The sequence below is a fragment of the Ornithodoros turicata genome, chromosome 8, assembly GCF_037126465.1.
Source record: "Ornithodoros turicata isolate Travis chromosome 8, ASM3712646v1, whole genome shotgun sequence".
Lineage (NCBI taxonomy): Eukaryota > Metazoa > Arthropoda > Arachnida > Ixodida > Argasidae > Ornithodoros > Ornithodoros turicata.
Window position 1 is genome coordinate 25880298 of NC_088208.1, and position 27726 is coordinate 25908023.

General features: G+C 47.0%; 1 protein-coding gene across 2 annotated transcripts; it reads left to right on the plus strand.

The window, feature by feature from the left end:
* The first annotated feature begins 290 nt into the window (after window positions 1-290).
* Window positions 291-26690, plus strand: LOC135366781 (adhesion G protein-coupled receptor L3-like). Of its 2 annotated transcripts, XM_064599688.1 has the most exons (18): window positions 291-603; window positions 1608-1931; window positions 7217-7348; window positions 7419-7519; window positions 9844-9876; window positions 19383-19613; window positions 20367-20469; window positions 21071-21275; window positions 21347-21526; window positions 22194-22409; window positions 22912-23014; window positions 23070-23223; window positions 23294-23360; window positions 23428-23494; window positions 23888-23976; window positions 24189-24321; window positions 26160-26261; window positions 26357-26690. In XM_064599688.1, exons 1-18 carry the CDS (start codon window positions 537-539, stop codon window positions 26591-26593), a joined length of 2544 nt encoding a protein of 847 aa, XP_064455758.1. In that variant the 5' UTR covers window positions 291-536; the 3' UTR covers window positions 26594-26690. The 2 variants fall into 2 exon arrangements, with proteins under 2 accessions (XP_064455758.1, XP_064455757.1); XM_064599687.1 differs by lacking the exons at window positions 291-603; window positions 1608-1931; window positions 7217-7348; window positions 7419-7519; window positions 9844-9876 and adding exons at window positions 11005-12563; window positions 13431-16594; window positions 17227-17724.
* Window positions 26691-27726: the final 1036 nt, after the last annotated feature.

A 27726-nucleotide genomic window follows, 5' to 3' on the forward strand; every position in this document is an offset into this window, starting at 1 on the left:
CAAGTACGCGTGGTATCCTAACGGTTCGCGCTGTCTCCCCACTTCTGTCGTCCCCATACTGCGCCATCTAGTGGAGACGGAGATAACCCTCTTCGGCGCCTCAAGGTCACGAGCATGCGCATAGACCGTTGTGAAAAAGGTCCGTTACCACGGCTGAGCTTTCACAAATTTCCGTCTTGTCTTCTTTTTTTTTTTCTATCTCGAATATTACGGTCGCTTTTAAGCTCTTCAACTAACCTGCCACAAGGTCAGTGCTCCAAGGACAACGTTTTTCCCGAATACGAGATAATCACTGCAAGCAACACGAGCAGCAAAACCCTACGATATGGCGGTCGTGTCCATACGGATCAAACAAACGCACCTTCTGCAGATAACACTCTAACCGTTCTGTAGACAATTTCGGCGTATAGATATAATAATGGATGCACGGAGTACCTATATGGCGAGGTATGCAAACAGTGGAGCTTCCGTTTATTAAAAGAGGCTAATACAGCCCGGACAGATCGCAGGCCAGATGCGCTTAGGCCGTTGTAGCTATGACAAGGCAGTGGCGTCTGCTTGTGGGCTTGTTAACCCTAGTTGCGCAGCACGATGCAGCGAATGGTATGTACTACATCTGCTTTTACGCTTGCGAAATGGTTGGCGTTTTCGTCGTCCCGGCTGCTAAGTGGAGACGAGGAAAAGGGTTTTACCCTTGACGTTGGCAACTTATCCTCGAGTTTGGAGAGAAGTCAATTGGGAACGGGACACAGAAACGTTCCTGTGTTTTGTCTCTTTGTATTTCCTCCGAGCTCAGGGATAAGTTGCCAACATCAATATCGTCTATTGTTGTTGTTGTTGTTGTTGCCAACATCAAGTCTGCTTGCATATTACATTAACGTTTAGTTGGTACACAGCTTTCCGAAGCTTTCCCATATTATGTGGTCGTGCGTGCTGATGTTCAATCGGTCCGTAAAAAATGTACGAATGTCGCCACTGATCAGATCTACATTCTAAGAAAAAAAGATACGTATAAATTGGAGAACACACACACACACACATAAATGGGATGATGATGTGGTGGGTCATTCTCCGCCGTTATGGCGGTACACTGCCCCATTGCGCTTGTGGAAGGGATGAGAAAGTGATGCTGATGGAAAGGGAAAGGTGTCCTATTAGAGAGCAATTACAGCTGCTAGTCTCCTATATTACAATCCCCATTTTAGTCCCCTAGCCCTGAAATTTAATCCCCAACACTGCAAATGGCCCCTAAACCTCACATTGACTTCCATCCAATAAGTCCCAAAAGGACTAAGTTACTCCTCTTTTCATTAGAGCGCAGTATACGACGCTACTTTGAAGGAAAGTGAGGGTATACATGACATCATCTGCATACGCTGTATGAATATGAGAGGAAGTATTATCTGCGGTAAAGACACGCTTAATGGCATAGTATTGCTCTACGTATTGCAACTGAATTGCAACAAGACTCAGAACAAGAATACGATGACTTTTTTCACGACTGCATTTTGTTGCACCTTACATATGCAGTGTTTTTGCACTGTTCTGGATTTGCTATAAGTCACATAAGTGTCCTTCGACATCAGCTTGGTGCCCATCTTTTACAGCAATGACTGATGCCGAAGCCCAGTGTTCCTCTGCTGCCGCCGCCACCGAGCACCAGACAAGATTAGCTGACATAAATGGTTACCCGAACCAAACAGGCAGTCGGAGTCTTCACGAAGTGCCGGCGCAACTACTAGAATACGCATCGGAACTAATGCCAAAGAGTGCGCGTTTGACACCCGGATACCTGGACACCGATACCTCAGAGGACCCAAAAAGGATAGGCGAGACACTGCAGCACTTGCTGGTCGAACAGAAGCTTCAGCTGAGTGATGACGTCCAAGAGGGCGACGGCATGCAGCGTAACAGGATTTGGCACAGGAACAGTAAGCTTTACCGTTTGCTGGTCAAACGTTTTCTGTGAAGACATTCGCTATGCTTGTGGAGACTTCTGGAATGCTCGCCCTCTCAGTTCCTATGATTACCAAAGAAGTTCGATGTACCGTTGCGCAGGCTTACGCTGGGGATTGCAGTACAGGTTGATTTTAGCACCGTATAGGCAGCAACGAAGCAAATGGAAGCTTAATCAATGAATGGGGCACAACCGCAATTCAAACCTTGGAGCTGTTACTGTCATTCTTCGTGAACGTCGTCAAAGTATGAAACTGTCCGATTGGCACTCCCTATGTGAACCCTGACGGGATAGAGGTGCGGTTTGAACAATGGCGTTTTTTATGAGTGAGTCGGCATATTACAAATTTAAAGGGGTGGTGCACGCGATTTTAGGAATTGTATGTAACCTCAACCAGAAGCACAATAGACCACAATAGAGAGAGTTCGAATAAACTAATATTTATTCGAACAAGAACTTTCGTGCAGTCTCAAGAGTGCAAGAGTGCAACTGCACCTGAAGAAGTGCAGTCTCTTGCACGAAAGTTCTTGTTCGAATAAATATTAGTTGCTCCTAACCGTTTTTCATGTTACATAGTAATGTACACGGAGTGAGAACAGTGCACGGGATCAACTGCGAACCCTTTCAAATTTGCATACTGAAGTTTCACTGTCCAGTCAAATTCACTGTCCAGTTCATATCTAACCGGTAGGGATGTAATTCAACAATAGGGTCAGAAATGCAGAACGCTATTATAAAATAAGTTCCTATAGGGCACATTCTGACCAAGGAAGGAACAAATTCCTCTCAATAGGGGCAAATTAAAAACGTACATTACTTGGCTGTTGTGCTATCTGCCGAAAGTAAAACACTGGAGACATTCATTTCTTGTGTAACCCACAAAATATTTGCATGAATGGAATTGCCTCAGGACAAGAGCCGCCGATACTTCGAAGAGACACTGTTCTTTTGGGCACCGTCCTCATCACTGGCATGGTATTTAAGGGGTTAGGTATGACGTGTTAAAGGTACATGCGAATTGTGGGTCAACAGCCCAGGGGGAAGAAAGGGACCTTGAGCTGAAATGGCTCCGCTGTGAACCGGAACGAAGTTTCTAAGCGTCTCACCTGTCCCTGTCTCGGTTAGCCCTAGTTTAGGTGTTCCTTTCAATGTTTTGCCTGCAATTACTTACGATTACCCAAGAAGGGATGTCTCTGTGGCTCTAGGGTGACACCTAGTATGAGCCAAAGGCGAAAGATATGGTCTGCGTACAGAATTGCAAAAAGTAATTCCACCCGTACTCGGATACTGTACCAAGGTATTTGTAACTGTATCTCAGTATTTTTTCCTGTCAGTAACTCTAACTGTAACTTAATTACTTTTGAAGCGGAGTATCTGTAACTGTAACTTCGTTACTTTTGAAAAGTAACTTTAACAACCCTGTAAAGCGGCCATTCACGTCGGCCGCAAAAGCCTGTACGAACCCTTTCTTCCCCCGGGCTGTTGACCCACAATTAGCATGAACATTTAACACGTCACACCGAACCCTTTAAATACAATGCCAATGATGAGGACGGTACCCAGAAGAAGAACAGTCTCTGTCCGAAATATCGGCGGCTCTCATCCTGAGCCAATTCCCTTCATACTTCCTTATCGGTTCGCTGGATTTCTACCAGTCAACAAATTATTGCAGTATGTGAGTATCCCATCTCCATTGTCTGCTCAAGTACAGGAAATCGCAAGTGCGCAGTCGGCAACGTCCATATCAGTTCTGAAGTACAAGCCTTCTGTCACTATCTTGGGCCGCTGACCTCACTACTCCAGTCACACCTTGGTTGTTTGATCGTTATCACTGGCCATGTAGTCGGGTACAATGCACTTCTGTTGTCGTTAGAATAAGTACGATAAACCTAATGCTATCTACTCGTTAGTGTAAAAAAGCATTTTTAAAAAGCCTATCAGTTGCTGTCCATTCATACCTCTAGTGGTTGCTTGATAACAAGACACGAGAACATTACCCCCCAATTCGTAGATGTGACCTGATCTCGATTTGACTTGCAGATACCTTGGAACACGACCTGCTCTATACTAGAGATCTGGACAAATGGGAACCGCCTGTGGGAGAGCCGGGTCACGGGGTAGTTACGCTAGTGGCCGCTGCAAGCGCCACGCGGCATTACTGGGGAGAGGAAATGATATGTACAGTATTATCATCATTGCCACCGTAGTTTGTCAGCTAGACTGGGTATGGTAACCTAGGCTGCGTTCCAATCCCTCGCGCCCGCGAAGCCGCCTGACTAGGCAGCTGAGTAGACCCCTTTGCTTGTCACTATTGGAACAGGCTTGCTTAGCCGAGGCGCCTGTGGCGCCATCTCGTTGCTCACGCAAGAAATGCGAACGGCGCAAGCGCAGCAGGACTGTAGTGCGCTAAGTTTGTAGGACACCGTGCATAAACTGTCATCTTCACAACTAAACATGTGTTGCACCTCTCTACGCAGTTTTAAAAAACATACCACTATGTGCAACTTTACATTGAAAGCCAGCAGAAACAGCAGGCACGCTGGTACCGTCAACGCGCGTCTCCATCCCGGCTCTCAGATGGTCAGGCGTATAACTAGACTGCATCGATGCGCACTAGGTGGTAGCCGACTGAATAGCGCACTTGGCGAGATTTGGAACGAGACTTAACATGGCGGCACTTCCGGTTAGACCGCTAGGCAGTCGACTAACCGAAGTATTGGAACGCAGCCCTACACAGGGCGCGCTACTCTCTTCCGTACCTCTTCGTCGTTGTCAACACAGCCCATCCTACATAGCCGCAGTTTCGGGAAAATCACGTGGTAACAGAGAGTGCTAGCTAGCGTCAAATCCCATAGCGAAGCGGCGATTGCCAGAACTACTACCCCGGTGCTGGGAGCTTTGCGGATGTCCAGGTCTCTAGTATAGTAATAGGTCGTGCCTTGGAAGACCGCCAATGCACTGCTCGGCCTCGGCTTGAAGCGTTCTAAAGATGCGTTCTCACTATGCCGATCGGCAAGGCCGATCTGCTCTCACCGCTGTGCTTTGTCTATGGCTCACCTGAAGGTGAGGACGCACCTTTCCACAGCGAGCTCCACTTGACACGTGTGGTGAAGATGTCAAGTCAGCGCTCGGGCTAGCCTTGAACCAGACTTCGATAACGCTCCAGTATACGGCAGCTTCGGGAAGCCACATGGCACTCAGAATCTTGCCTTGGCTTGGCTTTACATGAGCTGGTGCGTCATCAATTTCTTTACAGGGACTTTAAACAAGCGTTAGTGCCGCTAGATGACAGATGTGGAACATATTATAAGTCCTGACGCTAAGAAATGTCACGTTTTCATACTGCAAAGCATATTTTACGTGCAAACTTGGGCGCAAATCTCGCTTCCGGACGCAGTTAAAGTTAGCAGGCAGCGACTTGACGAAGTAAGCCAGCGGGAGGGTTCATGTAACACTCCAACCGTCTGGAGCTAAAAGAGGTCTTGGCGCAGACTTGCACAAGCTAAGATGCGGCTTCAAGTCAAGTCAAGTCACATCTATGAATTCGGGGGTTAGAGAGTGATACACGATTCGCCCTGTTTCAGCTCTCCCGTCGCGATTCCACTGCACGAAACAACCGGCTCATTTACACCGCCCCAATACACCCGTCGCATTTCCCCCGTCTTAGTGCGTCGACGCGCAAAGGTTGCAACAGAAGAATGGAGTTGGGAGCTAAACACCCTTTTCATCTTTTATTTTTAAATGTGGAAAGGCAAAGTGTGTCGGGTACATATACCGTAAATATATGCCAAATGTTGGTATGCAACTCGTCAAGGTGGTTGTGGAACATATGATGTGGCTTGCGCTCAGTCGTAAAGCAGAACAGTCCGTCAAACGTCGGAGTGTACGAGTCAGCTAGCTGTACGTCAGCTGCCATTCGCGGCAGGTTCTCGAACGTGGAAAGTTTGGAAAGAATTTGGATATAATGCCACTAGTTTTAAAACAAACCAGTAAGCAATAATCTTTGTAGGAAGTGCGGTAGGGCTAATATGAAGCTTTACCTTCCATTAAAGGCATCCGCTGCCCCCCCCCCCCCAACTGCTGCCGTGCTGAGGATTTGGTCGGAGTATACCTCTGAAGCGGGTCATGGAATTCGAGGCGTGCACCTTGCAAGAACATCCTGGCGTCAGCACCTTTTTCCTGAGTTGTTTGATTTCGTTAATTACCTAGAATATCTATTAACCTATCTCCATTCTTGTCAGCTCTTTGCAATTATATGCACGCGGATGATGAAACTGATGCTGCCGTGAGGGAGAGCAGTTTCGTGAGACGACGAAGTCGTTACGACAGACTCCATACCATGCTACCGCTTGCGCTGCAACCTTCGCGTGGACGAAACAACAACAACAACAACAATTCAATGATGAATGCTGATGCGATGTGGTGTTTCCCCGGTTCATGTGGGCTAATATGATTTCATGAATTAGCGCGACGCGCACGCGAAGGTAGCAGGACAAAGGCCTGGACAGTGATGTGAAACCATGATCTGTCTCCAACTACTCAGACTCATACCTGTTGTGAGTAAAGTATCCGCCGTATTCTCACTCAGCCCTGAGGCATCCCTGCGCTTCAAGAGACCCTTTCAGTAGCTTTGGCAACGCATTGTGCACGCGCAGCGAGCGCGTGCCCAATGCATTGACAAAGCAGTGACAAAGGGCGTGACAGAGGGTATCGTCAAAGAGCTATTGACAAAGGGTTTGTGGCTGTCAGAAAAGTCATAAGTGAAAAAAAAAAAAGAACGCCCGTAGCTCTCTAATGTCCAAGAATATTCGACATACCGAATGATCTGTCGTTGATGGTACTTCAAGGTACAAACCACAACCACAACTTTATTTTGTGATTATGGTGTTATTTATTGTGGTATTTATATTGTGATTGGGGAGTTTCGTAGCCAGGGGCGTTGCTGGTGGTAATGTGGCGAAATGGAGTAATGAGTCAGCTCACAGTGAGGAACGAAGTTCTCTACGGTGTCCAAAAAGGCCAGAAGTGCTTTGAGGGCAGAGCGTTGGTCGGCTGGATTTGGCCATAGACCAAGCAATTTTGATAGATAGAGAGAGGGGGGGCGAGAGTTCAGCTGATTAAGAGACACGGAAAGTGTGGTTCGGGAAGGTTGGTGGTGCGGGAAAAAGAGGATACTTCCCAGGTACTTCTCCGTGTCCAATATTATATCTCCAATGTAGACTGAATGTCTGTTCGAAGGTGTCCAACTCTCTCCTCCAGGAAGGCGCCTGAAACGAAACACCCTTCTTCCCGAGAGAGCACAGTGCGAATCTCAGGTGTACAGAAATGTCACGTGGCCAGCCACGGATGCCGGCCAATGTGCTGAAGTGGTCTGCACCGCTGGAGCTATAGGTAAAAAAAAAATATTCGTCGGAAGAAACGCTCTCAGTCATGTATCTGAAACTTGTTTTTTGAGCTGCAGGAATCATGACATGGTGCTGTGGTCCCCGAGGTTACTGGAGGACACCGACACCGAGCACGGCCCAATGCGTTCAGCACTCTATCCTCTATCTCCAAAACATGGTAGTACTTGGCATATTTTGGTATATATTTGGTAATCGCGAATGCCACAAAAACCAGCGCAAAGCTGCATAGCGCAAGCTAAGAGTGCACTAGATATAGCACCTCACCATATACACTAAGGAAGCACAAGCAATGAGACATAAGCAAGATGGCGGCGTCCACCGCTCATTGTTGAGAGACTCGTAGTTTTTTTCTTCGAGTGATCTGCATATCAGATCAGAGTTCTTTTTTTCTTTCTTTTCCGTTTTCTTTTTTCTTTTTTTTTCTTTTTTGCGCATTTTTGAAGGAGCGTTGTTCGCGAAGGAGCGTTGAGCAATGTTCCGGCGTATACGGTCCGCTCCGGATGAAAATATATATATATATATATATATTATTCCGTATTATTAATCAACGTCGCTTGTTACACAAACATGTCTTCACGCTACGTCCTACACAACATTGGCGTCAGCGAATGTGACGCACTTCGACGCATTTTTGAAAGAACTTGCAACCTGATAGTTTCGGATTCTCCAAGTTTAGATGACGTCACCATGAGCTCTGCCATCTGTCACAACAGCGCGCGCACCTTCCCGTTCTACGCTGGCCGCCCCACGTTAGAAGACCGCCAGCTGCCCTGGTGGGTGGAGACGGAAAGAGGCATCGGAGAAGCAATGCTGCCAGCACGGAGGAAGGAAACACAGGAGCGGCCCCTCGCATAGCTTTCTATGGAGAGCCGGCGTAGCCACCGCCCGCCCGCCGGCACGGCGGATTGCGGGATAGTCCTGTCTACCACACGTGCCCCAAACAATATGGCGGCCTGCATGGATGAAAAGGGATCCGGGTGAATATGGTGTTGTCCGGAGGTCAATATAGAAGAATACGCGTATAAAAGGTGACATCGAATAGACGATTTTAAAAAGATGCGCACGCCACCAAGAGCTCGGCGAAAAGCAGCATGGGAACCTTGAGGGACACTGCTCTGTCGTCTGCTTCGGTTATGGTTTGCCCCGGCTGACGCCGCTGCTGCGCACACCGGGGAATCTTGTTGTTCTTCTTCTACATCCGCCCTTCTCCGTCTCGTAATGCTTCAAGGTTCTATAAGTTCCCATGAGCCCTTGCGTACCACAGATGGCGGTTGCTTTTGTAAAAAGCGTGCCATAGGTGGCGGTTGCTTTTGTAAAAAGCGTGCCACAGGTGGCGCTTCATTTTTGAAGCGTGACATGGGCAACCTAACACATGTCCCATCCTACAGTTGGCAATACGAGGCCTATTAATAATGCGGACACCGACGCGCGCAACAGAGCGATGCAAACCGAAACTGAAAAGAAAGTTACGTGGTGAACAGGAAATAATGGCGGTTTTGACTCGAGCGACCGCTAGAGGGGTCCCACACGCATCTGTTGGAAACCGCCGCTCCTGCGTTTCCTTCCTCCATGGCCGCAAAACAAATGGCCGATTGCGCGCATTTTGACGTCATATACTTTTCAAGATATTAATTTTATGACACTTCCACGTCACGTGGAGAGAAAATATTTTGGCACAATACAATGCGAGACATGTAGATCGCAATGGCATAAATTAGGTAGAATTCTGGGAGACACGAGATTTAGTCCGAAGCGGCAGTACAAGCTTATGACTAATTTAAGCGGTCGTCAATACCTGAAGGTAATTATCGGTAAACAATTTGCAGGCACTCAACAACCGTAAATGTAATAGAGTTGTACTCATCTGCTAGTCTTAAAGAGATCAAGTTCGTTCGTGACGAATCAGATCGTATATTTTGTTGTCCGAATGAGTAGTGCGTTTCGTATTTTACAAAGTTTATGTGTTTCTTTGTGTGAAGTTGTACGGTATGCTAGTTTAGTATCGGCGTGTTGAAGCACTGGAACCGACAGTGATTTGAAATTCCCGGGCATGGGGTCGTGTGCGCGACCTCACGTGGCAGCACCGGGACGTAACGAGGGCGCTCCCATCAATCTCCTCCGGAAGCGGCTTTGCGGCCTCCTGGTCGCTGTTATTTTCACTCCCACGTGACCACGAGACGGCCCCAAAGTGAGCGTCATGCAACGTCACACGAGCGAATGAAAGGCTCTCTAGTTTTCTCCTCCCTGCGGATCTCCCCGCCTTGCAAGCTCTGTAGGCAAAATATAGATAACTTTGGAAATACATGGACTTTTCGAGGGAAGGATCTTACAGGAGAGTTGCTTGTTGTCAAATAGTCCTGCCACATACATTTCTTTCAACTATCTGAGGAAGAGGTCTGTCCCTTTAATTCAGTTGAAATGTCACGCGCTGTCCCCAAGTTCTGATGCAGTCTCTGAGCGTAAGCTGAATGTTCCTTTCAGATCATCCTTCCGGGCCATGACCACCATACCACAGTAAGCCATTTCTTCCCACATGGTACACGTTGACTGCTCTGCTTGTTGAGTGATTATAATCAGTCGTTATTGAAATACGAGTCGTGGATACGTGAGGTATAAGAAAAGATAAGTAGTCACATAGGTATCTAACCATTGCTTATATTCAGCGCTATGGGGCCTTGAAAAGCAGCACGTTGCAAAACGAGCATCGAAGGAAAAGAACGTTCAATCCTCGCTTGCATCCTACTGTTATGAAGGAACAGTGTTGCCCTTTCATTGAAGCTTTTCTTTTCTCGTCAGAGCGTTAATTATTTCATGACAGAGTCACTCATAGATTAAACAGTCTCTGGATGTTAGTGTATTACCTGTAGCGCTCGCATATTAGATCTTGTACTTGTGATGCATTATCGCTTGAGTAGTGTTACTTGTGAGGTAGGACACGTGATTTTTTTGTACGCCGTCTTTGCCACGTTCTGACAAGCGTCCAAAGACAACTACAATGACAATTTTGAGAGCAGCTTTTTCTTTTATATCTCATCTCATCATCTTGAGAGCAGCTTGTTCGATTAGCGCACGAACTGTCACGTGTGTAGCTTATGGAGAGCAAAAAAAAGTTTAAATTAAAATGTTGATAGTCTTCCTCTGCAGAATGTCCCAACAAGATTCCAAAAGGGTGGTAAATATGGGAAAGGCATTAAGGTATCATGTTGAGCAGCTCTGTACTTGTAGGTTCCATCTGGTCTTGTTGATGCATCTACCTGTTTCCGTCGTTTGTAATAGACAGACTTATGCATCCAATCCTTTTACAGTTTTAGAAGGTTTGCTACGTTTCGACAATGGGGAGCTTGCGATGGCACGACCCTTCTTTATCTTCTTTATCGAGCACCAATGAATAATGGTAATAATGGTAATGATAATGGTACTGTGATGTTACAATGTTACCAACGAATATGCAATACCACATTTCTAATTCTCACAATATGAGCGCTCGGTAGAAATATTTTTGCGGTTCTCTGACATTTTTAGCTTTTAATATGTCATGAGAAATGATTTTAGTGGCAAGCTATCCCATCCATTTCTTTTTTTTTTTTTTTTGCCGTGCTTGAAGAGAGGAGGGAAAAGTGAAACAAGCGAGGCAAAGCCAAGCCAAGTCAATGCAACGTGCAGTCTCCTCGAGACTCTCGTGAATGACCCTAAATTCACGTCGTGTTCTCTAACATTACATGAAGTTGAATTGTGTGGACTGCTCGTAGAGAAGCTACAACTGTTGGACGGAACATCCATGGATCCTATTCAGGAGCTGAAGGAAAAGCCAGCTAGGGGGTCTATGAAGAAACCCAAGGAGCATAAGAAAGGTAAGAAAGATAAGAAACGTAAGAAAGGCGACGATGAAGGAGCAGAGAGCAAGAAGCACCGGAAAGATAAGGAGAAAGAGTCCGCTGCTGAAGGTGGAACACCAACACCAACAACAACAACTGGTGGAAAAGATGGCAAACCTCCCAAAAAGTCAAAAGGAGGAAAGTCGAAGCGTCCCGAAGGACCGCAAGTTTCTCCAGACTTGCTGAATGTGCTCGACAAGGAAACAAAGAAGGAAAAGAAAGGGAAGAAGAAGAAAAAAAAGAAAAAGGAACCAGCAGCGCCTACCCGTCCGTCTGCGGCGGATGAGAACGAAGGACCAGCTCAAGGATCGAGTAGTGAACCCGGGGAAGAGCCAGAGCCACCAGAAGGACAAGGTATTGCAGGAACAAGCACTAGTCCACGTGGCCGCCCACGTGCTGGACGAGAAACTGTAGCACAGAGTACTGAACCATTGGATACTGGGCCCGCGAGAAAGCAACCAGAGGTATTGTATACTCCACCATCGGCGGCAGTCCCCCAGCCACCAGTTCCACCTCCTCTGACGGTACCTCAGCCACCAGTTCCACCTCCTCTGACTGTACCTCAGCCACCAGTTCCACCTCCTCTGACTGTACCTCAGCCACCAGTTCCACCTCCGATGACGGTACCTCAGCCATTAACTCCGCCTCCGGTGACGGCACCTCAGCAACCGTCACCGCAACCTCAACTGTATGCTACAGAGCCAGGCAAACCTCAACCGCTACCACCACAACCTCCTATATCCGACGCAACAAAATTCGAGCAACGTCCTTCGCCGTCATACGCGTCAGCTGCATCAAATGTGCCACCCGCGCCCGTCAACGCGAAAGACATTGCTTCGGGGTACGATGTCGAGATGCAAACCCTCGAAGATGTTTCGAGACGTGCAACACAGGACAGAGCCTCTGGAGCAACACCTCCTCAATCGGTTATCACACCAGAGAGAACGTCGTTCTTGGGTTATGCAGAGCCCAGGTCTGCCTTACAAATTCCCGACACCACCGGTCAATCCAAAATTTTCGTAGCACAGACACGGGCGCCTTCCCCAGGAGCAACTGTTCGTGTGGAGGTGGTTGTGGAAACCAATCCGCCAGTTCCAGCTGCGACCCAGAGTTACGTAGAACGTACAGTACCAGCAGTACCTCAGCCTAAGTTTATCACCAATGAAATATTGGTACAGGAAGAACAAGCTAAGTGGGATCGATCTAGGACGGCGAGCGGTGCCTCGACACCGGCTTCCTGTAGACCTGCACGTGAACGTGATGAAGTCAAGTTTAGCGATAAAGTCCCCGAGCCTGTAAAGATTCTCAATGATGGCGCCGATCTTAGTAAGTGTTTGGGAAGCTTTCTTGGGATGTTGGCACTATATACGTGATATCCGAGCGTTGAAGCTATCTTATGTAGTTACACCGCCAAGCAATAAGAAAATTTCGCCAGTACTTCGCTTTCGTCTAGTTCAATGACCGCAGTACATTACAAACGTGACTTTACCGTATACGAGCTGCACAGATATTAGACATGAAATGAAATGGGAGTCTGAAACATTACAGATAAAACAGCTTCATGCAGGTTACCTTCCTCAGACGACGGAATAGGGAATGAATATATTCAGGCGCTCGTACAAATGTTCGTATATCAGGACAGTAAGAGTAGTTGGTGCATTACTGAATCCCTTACCAGATCATAACTTTCTTATCAGTAGCGTTGACAGCTTCGGTAATCATATGAAAGTGGGAACCTATAGATGAATAGATATTTATTTGTGCTGATGGACTACGTGAATCTGGGTAATGGTGCACAAAATGGGAACCAACAACACATTTACAAACTACACAGTAGTGCCGGCAATATCAAAGCGTTTAAGAAGACTAGACTTGAATGCATCCCAGGTGTTACAAAACAAATGAAGATCAGTCTTTAAAAACATCGCACTGAACTCACTCAAAATTCGGTACAAGGGGCAATGGTCAGAACGGCAGGGTACATGATAGTTCACAAGTTTAAACAAAAAGAGCAAGTCACGAAGAGTACGGCAGTATTTTAAGTGAGAGTCAGCAATCTATATCCGGGAAGCTAGATTATCTCGGAATCAGAGTTATTTCTGTGCTGAATGACTGAGGTCAAACCAATAGACACAATGTGCGATGCACCATGCACTGTAACCATGTACTGTAACGTAAACTATCTGAATGCAGGAATGCCTGCTAATCTAACCCTGCGAACACCTAAGGAAGAATCTGGAGCAGAAATATCCAGTACGGATCTATCCTCCCAACAGTTTTCGGATACAGTGAGTTCCAGCGTAAGGCACGTCCCCAGCACGGAGGAGGACTTGGTGTCTGCAACGTCTCGTCGGGTGCGATGGGCTGCAGCCATGGCAGAAAACCTCCGGTTCGCCGCAAACGAGATTCAGCAAGTTCCCTTCGAGAAGCAAGAAGAACAGTTGCATAGAGATTTGTTCGCAACAGAACTTTTACGACGTGCTGCACTTGCCAGTAAGGAGGCACGCGTAGCATCCCTAGCCCTAGTTAGGGCACAAGAAAAGTCTATGGAATCGCGCGTCTCGGAACAGAAGCTGTTGAAGGTCGACAGAGAAGGGAGTCTCTACGAACGGGACATACCAGGAGGCCCATTTCTTGTACACCCTGGAGGGAAAGGTATGTCAGCTGAAACAATCGGGGATTCTCAAGAGGGGTTCACAATGAGTTCAGAAGTGGTCAAAGAAAATTCGTCCACCCAAACCTATGCCCGCACCGCTGATGTTGGCACTCAAGCAGAAGTTGAAGAGAGCAAGCCGTCGAAGCGGCACAGGCCACAGAAAGATTGGCGCCCCGTAGAAGACAAAGCCACAGCCCCCTACGTATCGTTTAACATGGGAAGGGAAGATTCTACAGAATCGACCTGGTGCTCGACAAAGCGATTTGAACCTCGTAGAAAACGTGGCCGTCGCAGTCGCCGAAGTCGACCGAGCTCTACCATCAGCTCGCCCGCTGCTGATGATGTCTGGGGTGAAAGGTCGCTCGACTTCAAACGCAGCAAACACATGGAAGATCGCTTTCCTGAAAGCAGCAAACGCAGTATGCCCAACATGATGACATATTGGGCTCAAGTTCATGCAGAAGCCGGAGCTCAAGCCATACGGGAGACATCCCAGCAATTTCGAGACCTAAAATTCACCACGCAATCTGAAAAGCCAAAGGCGGATAAGCCATCTGTGAAGTTCATCTCTTCTTCCGAAATGGGCATGGATGTTATATATGACTCTAAGTACCTTGATTTACCGCACACCGTCGGCTCATTAGCTATTGTTAAATCGCAGTCGCCACAAGCTGCAAAGACCTTTGACTTACCTCGCCCAATTTTCAAGGGGGCAAGCCCAATTACGTCTGTTGGTAGCATGTCACCTGTGACAGTTTATGGAGATGCCGGATCGGTGACGCGACTTCAACCTACTGCCGTTCGGTCGGGGGTTACCAGTGCTGATGGTCTCCTGTGTCGACCTGAACGTCTTCCGGAGGCTCTGGAAGCTGCTGGTTATCCAGACGTTACGGGTGTCGTCAGTCATACACCGCAATATCAAACACTGTCTCCAGACCGTGGAGTGCGTATGCTTGAGAACATGGCAGCTAACCAAGCCCTTATTTCTGCCGCCGCTGCTCCTCAGGTGGTATCTCGGCAACAGCTGGAAGGTGATAGAATAAACGCTCAGGAGCGTAGGAACCAATACCAAGAATTCTGGCGCGTGGTACATACCAAGGACACACTCTACCCAGAGTTCAGCGTGGCATGTGGCTTGGCATTTCTGACCGTGGCCTGGATTATGTTTGCTCTGGCAAGCACTGCTATGCACCACGATAAAGCCAAATTTCTACTACGAGGTGCGGCAGTTAGAAGCGTTGAAACTGACGCTACTTCGTCCACAAGTGTTCCAGTAACATACGTTGTGGACGACTACAGCGACCCTCCTACGAGCGACATGTCAAGCGAGACGTCAGCGACAGCGTCTTCAGCGTCCTCGGGTTCTTCATCTTCAGTGGCTTTCACATCTGACTCGACGTACGCCTGTAAAACAGATGTTTGCGTCAAAGAAGCGGAATACTTGCGCAATGTTCTCGGAACAGGCCCGTGCGACAATTTTTATGACTACGTGTGCAAGAAGGCTTATGTGGACAAGCTTCCTCATGCAGGAGTATCGATATCGGCTGACGCCATCCTTTCTGAGCATCTCGAAGACATTGCCCTCAAACACTTGAATGATGGAGCTAATGCAGATATTAAGCTGGCACGGGACATGTTGAGGGAGTGTCAAAATTCCCATGCGTCGGACCACAGGGAAGAGATGAAGAAAATAGTGTTATTTTATTCTAACACCCTCGATTGGCCGTTGTTAGATATTGTGCCGGACGACACACCATGGAAGATGGCCGGTCGCATGCTGCGAGATCTTGGCATTGCAGCGCTGCTAACTGCCTTCATCGAGACCAGCGCTGACACCCCGCCGGACAGCGTAATTATCATAGACGCTCCGTTTCAGCTCGTTAAAGAAACGGGCAGTCAAAATGTCTTGGACAAAATCCACGACGCCGCGGAGCAAATTGCCTCACTCACGAATCCCCCCGCGAGTGCCGAGGACATTGCTGAAGACATAACCGAAGTAGCTCGGCTCTTGGGAACGTCCGTCCTTGGACTGCCCCACAAGAAACATTACCGTTTCCCTGTCGTTGTACCACTGAGCAACTTCAGCTTCACCATTAAGCCAATGCTGGAAATCGCCTATCCAAAAGACCTGCCCTCACTCGTATTTGGCAAGTCATCCGACATCATTCTTTCTGTTACTGCTATAGTGAGAGGTAATCCAACATCTGTAGTGAATTACCTGGGATTCTGGATATGGCTTTATTTTGCACCGTACATGAACATTCAGGGTCTGTCCGACATTTATCCGCTGACGCTCACGGTCCCTCCAGTCAGCGGGGGCCGACACTGTTCGCGCCTCGTCGAACGCGCCATGCCAATGCAATACATGCGCGCTCTAGCGACTGAATTGAGTTCCATGACTCCAGCTCGCATGTTCACAACGCAAGTGGAAAATCGCTTTCTCCGACAGCTTCCCCGGTTCAGTTGGTTGAGCCCCAACAGGGCTGACACCGTGGACGCACATGTGGCGAAATACATTACCCGGAAAATACGAGTAGCCCACTTTTTCCCCTTCCGGACAAGGAACGATGTCACTTGGGCCGCATACGAGAACGCCACGAAGCAAGAAATCTCGAATGCAAGTGGACCACTGAATAGGGTTATAGCCACGGCACGTACGTGGCGTCAGGAAGACGGCCTGGGTTCCATATTCAACATGCAGGTCTGTGGAACAAATGTCTTCCATAATGATGGCAGCTGTAATGTTTGCGTGGAACATCAGGCAGATCTGAGGGGCTGTGTGTATCGAGCAGGTCACGGGTTCCTCTCATCGTGACAATGGATGGGAACCCCTAGAACATGCCGGACGAAAGTTCACGGAACACGCTCCGGCGCATTCCTTCCCCGGAGTGACACGCTAGCAGCGAGTGGGACCGTACGGACTCACAGACATGTGCCCAGGGTAACCCAGTCACCTGTCTGATGAAGGAATGCGCCGGAGCGTGTTCCGTAAACTTTTGTCCAGCACTGTACTATACCAACCACTTGTTCGTTTCTGCTCAGATGATGTGGGCCGTTTTACACTCTGAGCAAACCCAAAAAATGATTTGAATTGCGTAGCTTTAGCCCTACCGCACAGCGCGCCTCCAGAGTCAAGATCTGTTATGTCCTTCGGTGACAATTGTTGTCCTTCGCGGAGTGTTGCACGCCTTCCCTGTTAGTTCTGCTTGGAACCCCTGACCAATTAATTAAAAGCTTACCTATCGAAAACTAAGCGCTGTGCTTCTCTTGAGGAACGCTGAGGAACATTCTGTTTGTCATCATTTCGTACATTCAGGCAATCGTTACTTCCAGGCAATCTACAGAAGAAAAAAGCAGCTTCTCTACATACCCGTCGGCATAGTGAACGTGAGCCTGCCCACCAACAGTACAATGTTCGTCTTCCACGTTGCACGCTACGGAGTCCGCATATATCGAACCCTTCTAACCACTCTTCGTCCGAGTGTGGTCGGACAGCTTTCCTTCAGTACTGCCTACGAAACGGACCTGAAGCACATGCACCGTTGTCTGGAAAACGATTTCAGGGATGTCCCAGCGGGCATGACACGTGGTATCTCGAGAGTACCGCCACTAAACGAGGTTTTGGAACAGACAGTAGCCGTGATGCTCACATACGACGCCTTCAAAGAGATGATGAACACTCAGCGACTGTGGGGCGCAGACTTCAGGCTGCAGGGTTTAGAAGCCTTGACCTCTGACCAGCTGTTCTTCGTTATGTTTGCTATGGACAACTGCGAGCGCAGTCACGAATCAGCCATCGATAGACAGAATGCAGTTCCGGCATCCCTTCGGGTAAACCTACCACTCAGACAATTAGAAACATTTGCCAAGGTGTTCGGCTGTGTAGACGGCGACCCCATGGTGTCTTTGAAGCCCTGTGCTCTTCTGTCGCCATAAGTCATTATAGCCGATGTTATTCAATTTCTTTTTTTTTATCAAAGACTGAGTTGTGGTGAACCTTCCAATTCGTAACCTACGATTTTATAACTGGACCCAACAGTCCAGTGTTGTTCAGACGCGTCTCTCTTCATCAACAGCTTGCGTCGACTTTTTTATTTAATACGATGCTTTGAAATAGACATTGAACATAAAACATCAAGCGTATATTACTTCTGACCGAACACGATCATCACTTCTTGCACAGCCGTGAAATCCCAGCAATTAAGCCTACCGGCCAACCTTCGTTTCCTTGTTAGCATACACAAAATTGATATTGCGATATCGATTTTGATTGAACTATCGCTAAACACCAAGTTTTTGCAAGAGTGTATTTAAAAAGAGGGCAGTCTTCGAAAAATGCTTGAATAAGCTCGAAACAAACCCATGCTCCTTGAATACCAAGCCAAGTTATTTCGCTAACAGTCACTCAACGCTGGTGGACTCTTCTCTTCGATCAGTTGACAAGAACCTTATAGAATAATTTTATATTTCGTTAGTGCCCATAAACAACCCGAGAGTCTAGGAAATGGTGCACCTTCAACTGGTACATGAACTGGAAATTGCGCAGCGGAATGAACCGAACGGGCAAGGCGGCAACCGGTGAACGCATTGGGAAGTGACCCAGCAGGATTATAAATATATTATTATAAATATATTAATATATTCGCGGCGCAAACACGGAATTAAAAAAAAACACAAGAGGTCTGGATTAGAAACCCGCCGTTATGTATTCTTTCATTTGCTTTTACGACTGCTTCGTTTCGTTGTTTCGTTGTTTTTCGATGATGAGACTTTGTTTGTTCATTACAAAATACTATACCAATCGACAACAACGAAAGTTAGCCGAGGTAGGCTACGTTTAAGGACAAACACAACACGTAAACGCATCGATTATACAAGCATACCTGACCGGAAACCACAAGGCCTACGTTCGAATCTTAGCGTCAGCACCCATTTCCTGAGGTGCTGGATTTCAGTTATATCAATCGAAGACTTTCTTAGAAGCTTGATGCTTGTGGAGGTTACCGATGGCCAGCCTCCTTTGTACGGTATATGCCATTTAGGTTTTTCATTATGGAGGTGAACCAAATAAACTAGTTACCTTATTGGCAAGAACATCGTGTGCGCTGTAACATATTTTCTTCTCCTTTGCTGTGTTCTTTTTTTAAAGTTTACTATCGATCGACGGGTTTATCAGCAGTTTCACGGCACCTGTGGTTTTGTGCAAAAGCGACGCACCACTTTAATAATACCGACAATCACGACCGCTCTTTAACACAATTAAACGGTTATTACATCCTTTTCCTGTAATCACTGTCCGAGCAATACTGTTAGTGCTAGCGCTGCCTCGCCACCACTGACAAGTGCTTTCACAGATGAGATGAGGTTGAATCAATGGTCTGCTAACAATTCACCATGTTTCCTTCAAACCGTGGAGTGTCTCAATCTTTTAAGCTTACAAGCACATTCGTTCTCATATACGCTCGTCACAACACTGCATTCTCACACAGCCTTCCCTCCGTCAGTCGATGGAAGCTGTCAATCAAATCCTGACCTACGTCGAGATCAGGGTAGGAGGAGACCTCCTAGCAATCGTGGACCTCCTGGAAGCCATAGCAGAGGCCTCGAAGAATGGGTCTTCACAGCTGAATGCCACCAACGCCGTGCTCATCGGACAAGATACAGCTGATACTGCTGACAAGTTGCTCACTCATGACGATCCTTGGATAGAAGTTCCTTTGGCATGTATTCCATTTGGTTTGTATGCCCGATTGTTTTTGTACAGGACCTGCTAGATCATAGCGACCATGTCATCTGCACCCCTTCCGGGCACTTTAGAGGCGCTCGTCATCAGCACGGTTACTGTTCCTTGAGCTGCTAAAATACCCTGTACTCAATGTTACTTTAGGGTGGCTATACAAGCAGGGCGTGCCCCACGGAGGATGCCTTCTTGCAAAATTCATAGCCGGATAATTGTCACTAGTCTATACGTGCTTTGATGGGAGTCGTACCGTTACTTCATGTCGTCTGTTACAGCAGGGCGGCCGATTCTAACGTCCGAAATTCAAATTCCAACCGTCCAATCATAATGGGGGTACCCGCCCGCGGGCCGTTGCGCAGCGCCCCTAGCGGCTCATGCGAACGGAACACGGAATTGCATATTATGACATGATCTAGTGTGTATGTGTGTGTGTGGGGGGGGGCTATGTTTAATGCAAATAAAAAAAGAGAAGGGAAAGGTTAGCCATGATATAGGCTTGCTATTCCCAACAGCTAACAAACAAACAAAAGAAGATAAAAGCAAAATGAAGACAAGAATGTTGGATTCGTACATTATAAACGCAGCAGATCTAGTGGGTCGTGGTTTTGTTTATGGTGCCTGAACACTTGCTCACACAGAGGGAGCTAGTGTCCAGGAAGCCTACCTTTCTTTGCACAACTGGAGGCGCCACCTCCTTTGTCCTCCAATGACGTAAAAGGGAATATGTTTCCAGCAAACGAGGCTCAGCTGTGCAACAACGCTTCTGGAAACAGTGGATGGCGCAGGTATTTTGCTCAGCGCTAGCGGACGCCGAAATTTCCTGAAGAAAAATTTCAGTAAGCAGCACTTTGTTCTTTCCTCCGTTGTTCTGATGTAACTGTGATTAGTTGTAGGTTGTAAAGTTGTTGGGGCCAGAAAATTTCGCACCAATTAAGTCACAACAAACGATGTCAGACGCATCACTAAAGCAAGATTTCCTCCATTATTTAGACGTTAACTATTATTTGCGCCGCGATTTTGTGGTTCCTCGCCCAAGAAACTGGAGTAGCGAGCGTGAGAATAAATTGTTCTGGCGTATAATAAAATACGGGTTAATGTTTTAGCGCTTAGGATATTCGAAATGACAGATGGCTATTCAACGCCGTGATCAATTTGAACGGCGGTCAGATTAAAATACCTCTCGTCTGGATTGCGTGCACGATACTTGGATTAAAAACTATTCCACGCGGATAAAATATATGAGAGGTGACAGCTAGTAAGAGCATCGCTTCTAGCACCGTTGGTGCCACTTGTCGGTGTTTCGCAGTAGTGCGGCAAGAACGAACTCTGACAGAAAACTTGCCGCTCTACTGGGAAGTATGTATCAACCGTCCAAGGTTCTACTCCGTACTTCACTTGTTGACATTTCCTGTATTACGTGTCCCTCAATACTTTCAGAAATGAACATCGTTTCAAGCGCGTCCAGGAACGTCCTGGGCGAAGTCATCACTCTACCACAGGACGGGAAAGTATCCACCCTCTCAACAGGCACTGTGCAGATCCATCTAGCTGCAAACAAACAGTCACCAAAATTGTACAACCAGACTGTAGTAATCGTATACACCGAGTTTCCTCGATTGGACAGGATACTCGGCATTCAAGAGTAAGCGCACCACAGACCATGCGCTGGATGACTTGCGAGACACATTTTTATATTTTTTTCGAATTCGACAGGGACGAAAATTACTGCTGTGGAGAACTGCGACAGGAGCTCAACTCCCCGGTAATTAGTGCACGTGTCGGTACGGAGATTTCGAGTACTCTCCACCTGGCGGAGCACGTCATCATTACCGTACCCATGCTGCAGAGGAATGCTCGACATCCCACCTGCGTTTTCTGGGACACTATCATCAAGTATTGGTTTTCTTCATCGTTGTGATATTTCTATTCGAAAGCTTGTCCTGCGTGTGTCGATAAGACATGAACCCCACGCTGTCGGACATGTTTCGTGGGGATGCGTGCGTCCGACCAACACCGCTTAGATACAGAAAGCCTGCATGCTCGTCAACGTGACGTAACAATTAAGAGTCAGCCAATCAGGATCGTGTTTTCAGCGGCCGTAGCCAATCATGAACGTGCTTTTAGCGGTCGTGGCCATGGAGAAGAACCACCGTCGTCTGCGAGTTGTGACTGAACGACCCCTCGTACTAAATGGGAAAACTTGGAAATAAAGCACAAAACGGTCTCACTCTTCCTCAAAACTGATTTTCTGGAAAGCGTCTTGCACTTTTTGTCTAAGTATTTGGTCTGCAGGTCCCAGGTGAGCTGCAATCATTTGAGGGTTCTTGACTTCGCAGAACGGTGAATCGCAGTAGCAGACGAATTCTAACTCTTATTTGAAAAGGGGAGAGGAGAAAATGCGCAGACTTTCTCGATCTATGTGGTGTTGATCCGACGGTATTACAATCCGCCATGAAAGCACAGCTTTCAAAAGATTTCATTCCATTTCTACCACATTACATATGCTGCTCGTTAGGCTATAAACGTTATTTCAAGATCCCCTTCTTCCAATCTTTTGCAGTGACTGGAGTCCTGAAGGCTGCGAGGTGGAGTCACAGAACGGTACCCACGTGGTCTGTCTCTGCAGGCACCTGTCCAACTTCGCCGTTCTCATGGACATCCACGGCGTTCTACGAGACACTCCCCATGGGCAATCTCTTGCAATCATTACCTCCGTTGGTTGCAGCATCTCCATCATGTGCCTGGGCTTCTGCATTATTATTTTCGGAGGGTTCAGGTGAGCGTCTTTATATGGTGAATCGACTATACGTGCTGGAGAAAAACGTAGTCTTTGTCCCTTTGGTGACTAGATGCGTTGTCACAATCACCTTTCTGGACTGAATGCAAGAGAACTTCTGCGAAGTTTAAGGGCCTGTTTGCAGTGCAGGGAAGTAAATTGGGGAGCAATTACAGTTTCTAGTCCCCTAGATCGCAATTACTCTGCTAATTACTAAGCTAATGGTTGTGGTGATGCATCTAGTCCCTAACAGGACTAAAGCTACTTTCTTTTCTTTTTTTCATTCTTGGCTTGGGGTGTGTCGGGCAATATAGCATACTGTAGTGGAACAACAATAAAGTATGCCGCAGCTCGTTCTAGGTCGCTATGCCGGTACTCAGCCACGTTTTCGAATTCCCAGTCATCGCGCTATTTCATTACCTAGCTTTGGTGGCGGTTGCAACTGTAAGAACTCTTGAGTGCAAAAGAACGAAGTGACGCTACCCATCCTTGGTGCGAACAGGGCTCTGCGGAACACACGGACCTCCATACACCTCAACGTGTGCTTGTCTCTGTTCGCAGCAGAACTCGTCCTCCTGTACGGAATGGACCAAACAGAAAATAAGGTAATCGTCCACGTACATCAGTAAAGTGTGGCACGATGTGATGACACTGTTTCAGACCGTCTGCGCTGTGATGGCAGGAGTTCTGCACTACTCTTTTCTGTCTGCATTTTCATGGATGCTTCTGGAAGGCTTCCACATTACGTTCCTACTGGTAAAAGTGTTCAACACATCGAGACAACGACCCCTGCGTTATTATGCCTTCGGATATGGTAGGTGAACATGGGTTGCGGTGAAAACAAGACGACCGGAGGGGTGTTGGCATTATGAATTCTCTTTTAGGACTTCCGCTCATCATCGTTGCCACCACGGCGCTGATAAGACCTCACGGCTACGGAACGTCTCAACAGTAAGATCAGCTTTGTAACTTGGTAAATCATGCCTGATACGGAATGGATGACGTTAACATTCTACAGCTGCTGGCTTTCGCACCAGGATGGAGTCTTTTGGAGCTACACCGGTCCTGTTGCCTTCATACTTCTGGTATTTTTCAGTCACTGGAAGTTGTTGTTCTTACAGCAGAGCTTTGTACTGTTGGGGACACGGTTGTCTAAAATCTCCAGCCCGTGGCGCAGCGATCCCCTATCGGCGATGTCGCGTATGAAGGAACTATACCAATACCCTCCCCGAGGGGAGGCCGCGCTGAACTGCTCTTCCTAGCGGACGACGCTGAGAATGCGATGGTACTCTCTTCCCGACAGGTGTCGGTGCGTGGCCTTACCTCGGGGACTGTAATGGTATAGTTCCTTCGTGCGCGACGCCGCCTATAGGGGACTCCTCGGCCACGGGCTGGAGATTTTAGACAACCGTGTCCCGAACAGTACATTTGAAAAATGTCCAGTTCTCCTTAAGTAGATAGGACTGTTTCTACTTTAGGTAAATATCGCCGTTTTGTTGTTCACCATTCGCACGACATCGCGACTCTCAAAAGCTACAACTGCGAACGCCAGAGCGGAAACTGCAAGGCGAGTATACTAGAGTTGCCGCTGCTCTCTTCTGCAAGTTTAATCGAAGCGCCAAACTATAGCGTGCTATCTTGCAGTACAGTCTTACAGTTCAGAGCAATCGTTGTCAGAAAGCGCTCTTGCCGCAACAAAGTGTCGTTGCTGTACTGTTACGTTTATTCATCTTTATGCATTCTTTCTTTGACTCTGGATTCTTTGTTACGTCGCGCCAGACGATGGATTAGGACAACGGTCATCATGCTTCCTCTTCTTGGATTGACATGGATACCAGGATTCTTGCTCTTCGACGATAGCACCGGTTCCGTGGTCATGACATACTTCTTTTGCGTCCTGAACTCCCTACAAGTGAGCACACAAGCAGCATGTCCGATGATGGAGTTTTTCTCTGTGTGTCGACTCTTCTTCAAGATTACATACTTTAGACAGACGTGTGCACCGTGCATTTTGTATTGTACACTCTAAGAAAGAAAAAAAAAAGAGAGTAATTTTACTCCTTTTGAGGACTAAATGCATTACAATGCATTAAAAATGCTATTTGAGTGCAGCTATAAACTACGTGAAGCACATTTAATGTTACATCATGTGCCGTTTGTGACTATAAATCGCGAGGAATGCATACGTGACCAATTTGTGCACCTTTACCGCTTGCTGGCCGCTTGCGGGACAGAAAGCAAAACAGTAACCAGATAACACCCGACTGTATAAATACGAGTAGTACCCGATTTCAGATTTCAAAATAGCAGCCGATTTCCCCCAATCCGGGAAAGGCATTTAACCCGAAAAAGGCAGACCCTACGTATAGGTTACTACTGTTCTTTTTTTTTTCTTTTTTTTTTTTTACCGCTATGTTGCGATATGGCGTCACACAGCAGTGCGACATGTGGCTGTCAGGCAGCGAGCTTGATATTTTATAGTGTACCGCGAGTGCGAAGAACTGGATTTTCGTGATCCTGGCATTAAAACGTTCTGGAAAGATTTCTGCTTTGAGTGGATGTAATAACTTCACATCCACCCCTTTGCACGTATATGGCGTCCTTCACGGCTTTAGTGTCTATTTTGGTCATTTTCTTCTACTTCCATGCCGCCCCAAGAAAAATTAATTAGCAAAAGCTGTTATATCTTACATCCATTCAATGTAAATTTTGGAAACCTATTGAACAAGAGAAGTACCGTGAAAATCACTCTACAGCTTACCGAAGGGCAGTACAAAGTTTGTCTCTTCGAAAGTACATGGGGCCGCGCAGGTGGTGTCCCCTCTTAACCAAGGAGATTGAGACTGAGATCACGAGATCGGGGAAACAATCAACGATGTTAGGACACGTCGTGATTCACTGCAGGAAGGAGGCGGCCAATTTTGTAGAGCACATTGATTTTCTGTGAGCAAGATAGGTTATGAAGTGAAGGCAGAGCGCGGTTCCTCTTGATAACGTGTTGGACAAAAGCAGCCTCTCCTATGCATTTAGGTCTGGTCTATCTTTGACCGACAGCTACCAGTCTGTCACTTATGAGAGGATGTACATAAGAACTACAGTCACTAAGAACATAATATCGACCATTCTGGGGTGCGTAGTACTAGGCCCTACTAGATTATAGTGACCATGTCATAATCGGCAACCCCTATGAGGAACCCGTCCGTATGATCCGCAAGGGGCGCTACTCAGCGGCCCCCTGTATCTACGTCATGATTGGACAATGGAAATTTGAATTTTGAACGCGCAGAAATGGACGTACGACTACCGTAGCAGACGACAGCAACAGCTCCTATGAAAACGTGTAGAATGATGATGATAATCAACTTTAGAAAGAAGCACCTCTCGTGGGACATCCAGCGTTTGTACAAAAATACGAAGAAAAGACGAAGTACAAAGTATTGCAGAAATTGAGGAAGCAATAACTGGGCCGATGTGTAGCGCCGCCGCTAGCTTCCAAATGCAGCGCTGGAAAGGGGTGCCTATGACATGGTCATTATAATCTAGTAGGTCGTGGGTAGTACACTGTTGTGTACCTCTTAGTATATTAAATCCGAGTGCTTGCCTCTTGTCCTGAGGCAATTCCCTTCATACTTCCCTACCGGTCCGCTGGATCTCTACCCGTCTACGAATAATACTGTATTTCATTCGCGTAACTGCGAATTACAAGCTTGTATAAAGGGTTTGCTTCCACTACATCTACCTTGTCCACAGGGCTTTGGGTTCTTCCTGTTCCACTGTGCCCTGAACCGAAGTGTACGAAGAGTACTGCTTAACAAGCTTGAGTCAGTGCAGTGCGTCAGACGCTACGTAAATGTAAGCATAAGTGATTCTGCTTCACGTTGGACAAAGTATGTACCTTGCTTTCATTTCTTCATTTTTGTTTTTTCCTTTTATTCTCCACAACGTAGAGCCGGCTGAGAAGAAGCAGTACCTCCGACGAAAGGTACACTTCGTCTTCGCTGTCGTCGGATGGTCGTATGATCGCAACCATCTTTGGGAGGCGCAGAAGCCTGTCTTTCGACACTACGGATTCGTCTGTTGATGATCCCATGGCTGGAAAGTTCACACCTACCCTCGTCACCTCGGGCGTCCTTCCTTACTATGCCTCCGGTGACTTGATCAAAGAAGAACCGGAGAAGAAATAACATGCCCCTATAATCGACTGGGCAGTACCCAAAGTTTCCGTCTGAGACACACTCTCTCTGTTCTTGCAGCTCTACGAAATAAACTCCTAGCAAAATACGTCATGGACTTAATCTGATAAAAGCGTCATGACCTCTGTCCTTGTGGTTTCTGCATAAAATGGATTTTCACTATAATTTTGTAGACAACCTGACCGTGTCGAGATATCTTCTTCCTTATGTTCCGTGCCTGCTAAGTGTAATGCGTTGTTATACAAGTATGCTTCAAATACGGTTTTCTTAAAACAGTTATCTTCAAATAAATAGAACTTCAACAAAATTGTTCTGGTGGTCCTTATGTACGGCATTACCGTTTGTTCTTGAATTTTGCTTTGATCCATAATTCGCAGTGTTCCTGACTTTAGACTGTAATGGGTCATTGTTTCTCCATCTTTACAATGTTGAACAAACGAAACAAGGCAAGGCAAGGGAAACAAAAAGAGACACGTTTTCCATCTTCTCAGCACATCCACGTCGTCCACAACTATACCGGCGACAAGACCGTTGCCCAGCACGTGACGTTGTGATAGTTTTGCATTTTCACCGGCCCGTATAACTTGATTGATTGCTTGAGATATAAAAAATATGGAGAAGTTGACATTCGGTAGTAGGCAAGCTATATAAATTTATGTGTAAATCATTTTGACATTCACGCGGTTTCAACCGAATCTTCGTAATTCCCGTGCGATGCTGCACACTGTATGCTTGACGAAAAGAATCGCGTAGACTATAACGCTATCGCTGGACGTCGCAGACCTTTAAAAGCAAGCTGGAACACCTTGCACTTCCTTCTTCTGTAAGAACATAACGACGTGCTATTATACTCGTGCCAGGTAAACGTAGGGAACATAAAATCGGGGTAATGAGGCTCGTTTCGCCAACTTGACATGTCTTGTCCACTTCTTATCTTGTACAAGATGGATATGAACTTTGGATGTTCTTCGCCTCTCATTGGTACACTGGCATTGAAATCGTAGGAAACGTACGGTTCTTATCGTATAGATAGCCATCAGAAGGGCTATAATATAAAGCGGCCTTGTTACAGGATTCCCTCAGCATTCGTTCCGTTTTTTTTTTTTATTTCACTTTCTTTCTTG

What these genes read in the sequence shown, in the direction of transcription:
- LOC135366781 (XM_064599687.1), top strand. Translation starts at nt 11,141, where the DNA reads ATGGATCCTATTCAGGAGCTGAAGGAAAAGCCAGCTAGGGGGTCTATG. An exon ending in CAGTTCCGGCATCCCTTCGG is followed by an intron (nt 17,725 to 19,382) that starts GTAAACCTACCA and finishes ATTCTCACACAG; the next exon opens with CCTTCCCTCCGTCAGTCGAT. An exon ending in CTTGGATAGAAGTTCCTTTG is followed by an intron (nt 19,614 to 20,366) that starts GCATGTATTCCA and finishes ATATGTTTCCAG; the next exon opens with CAAACGAGGCTCAGCTGTGC.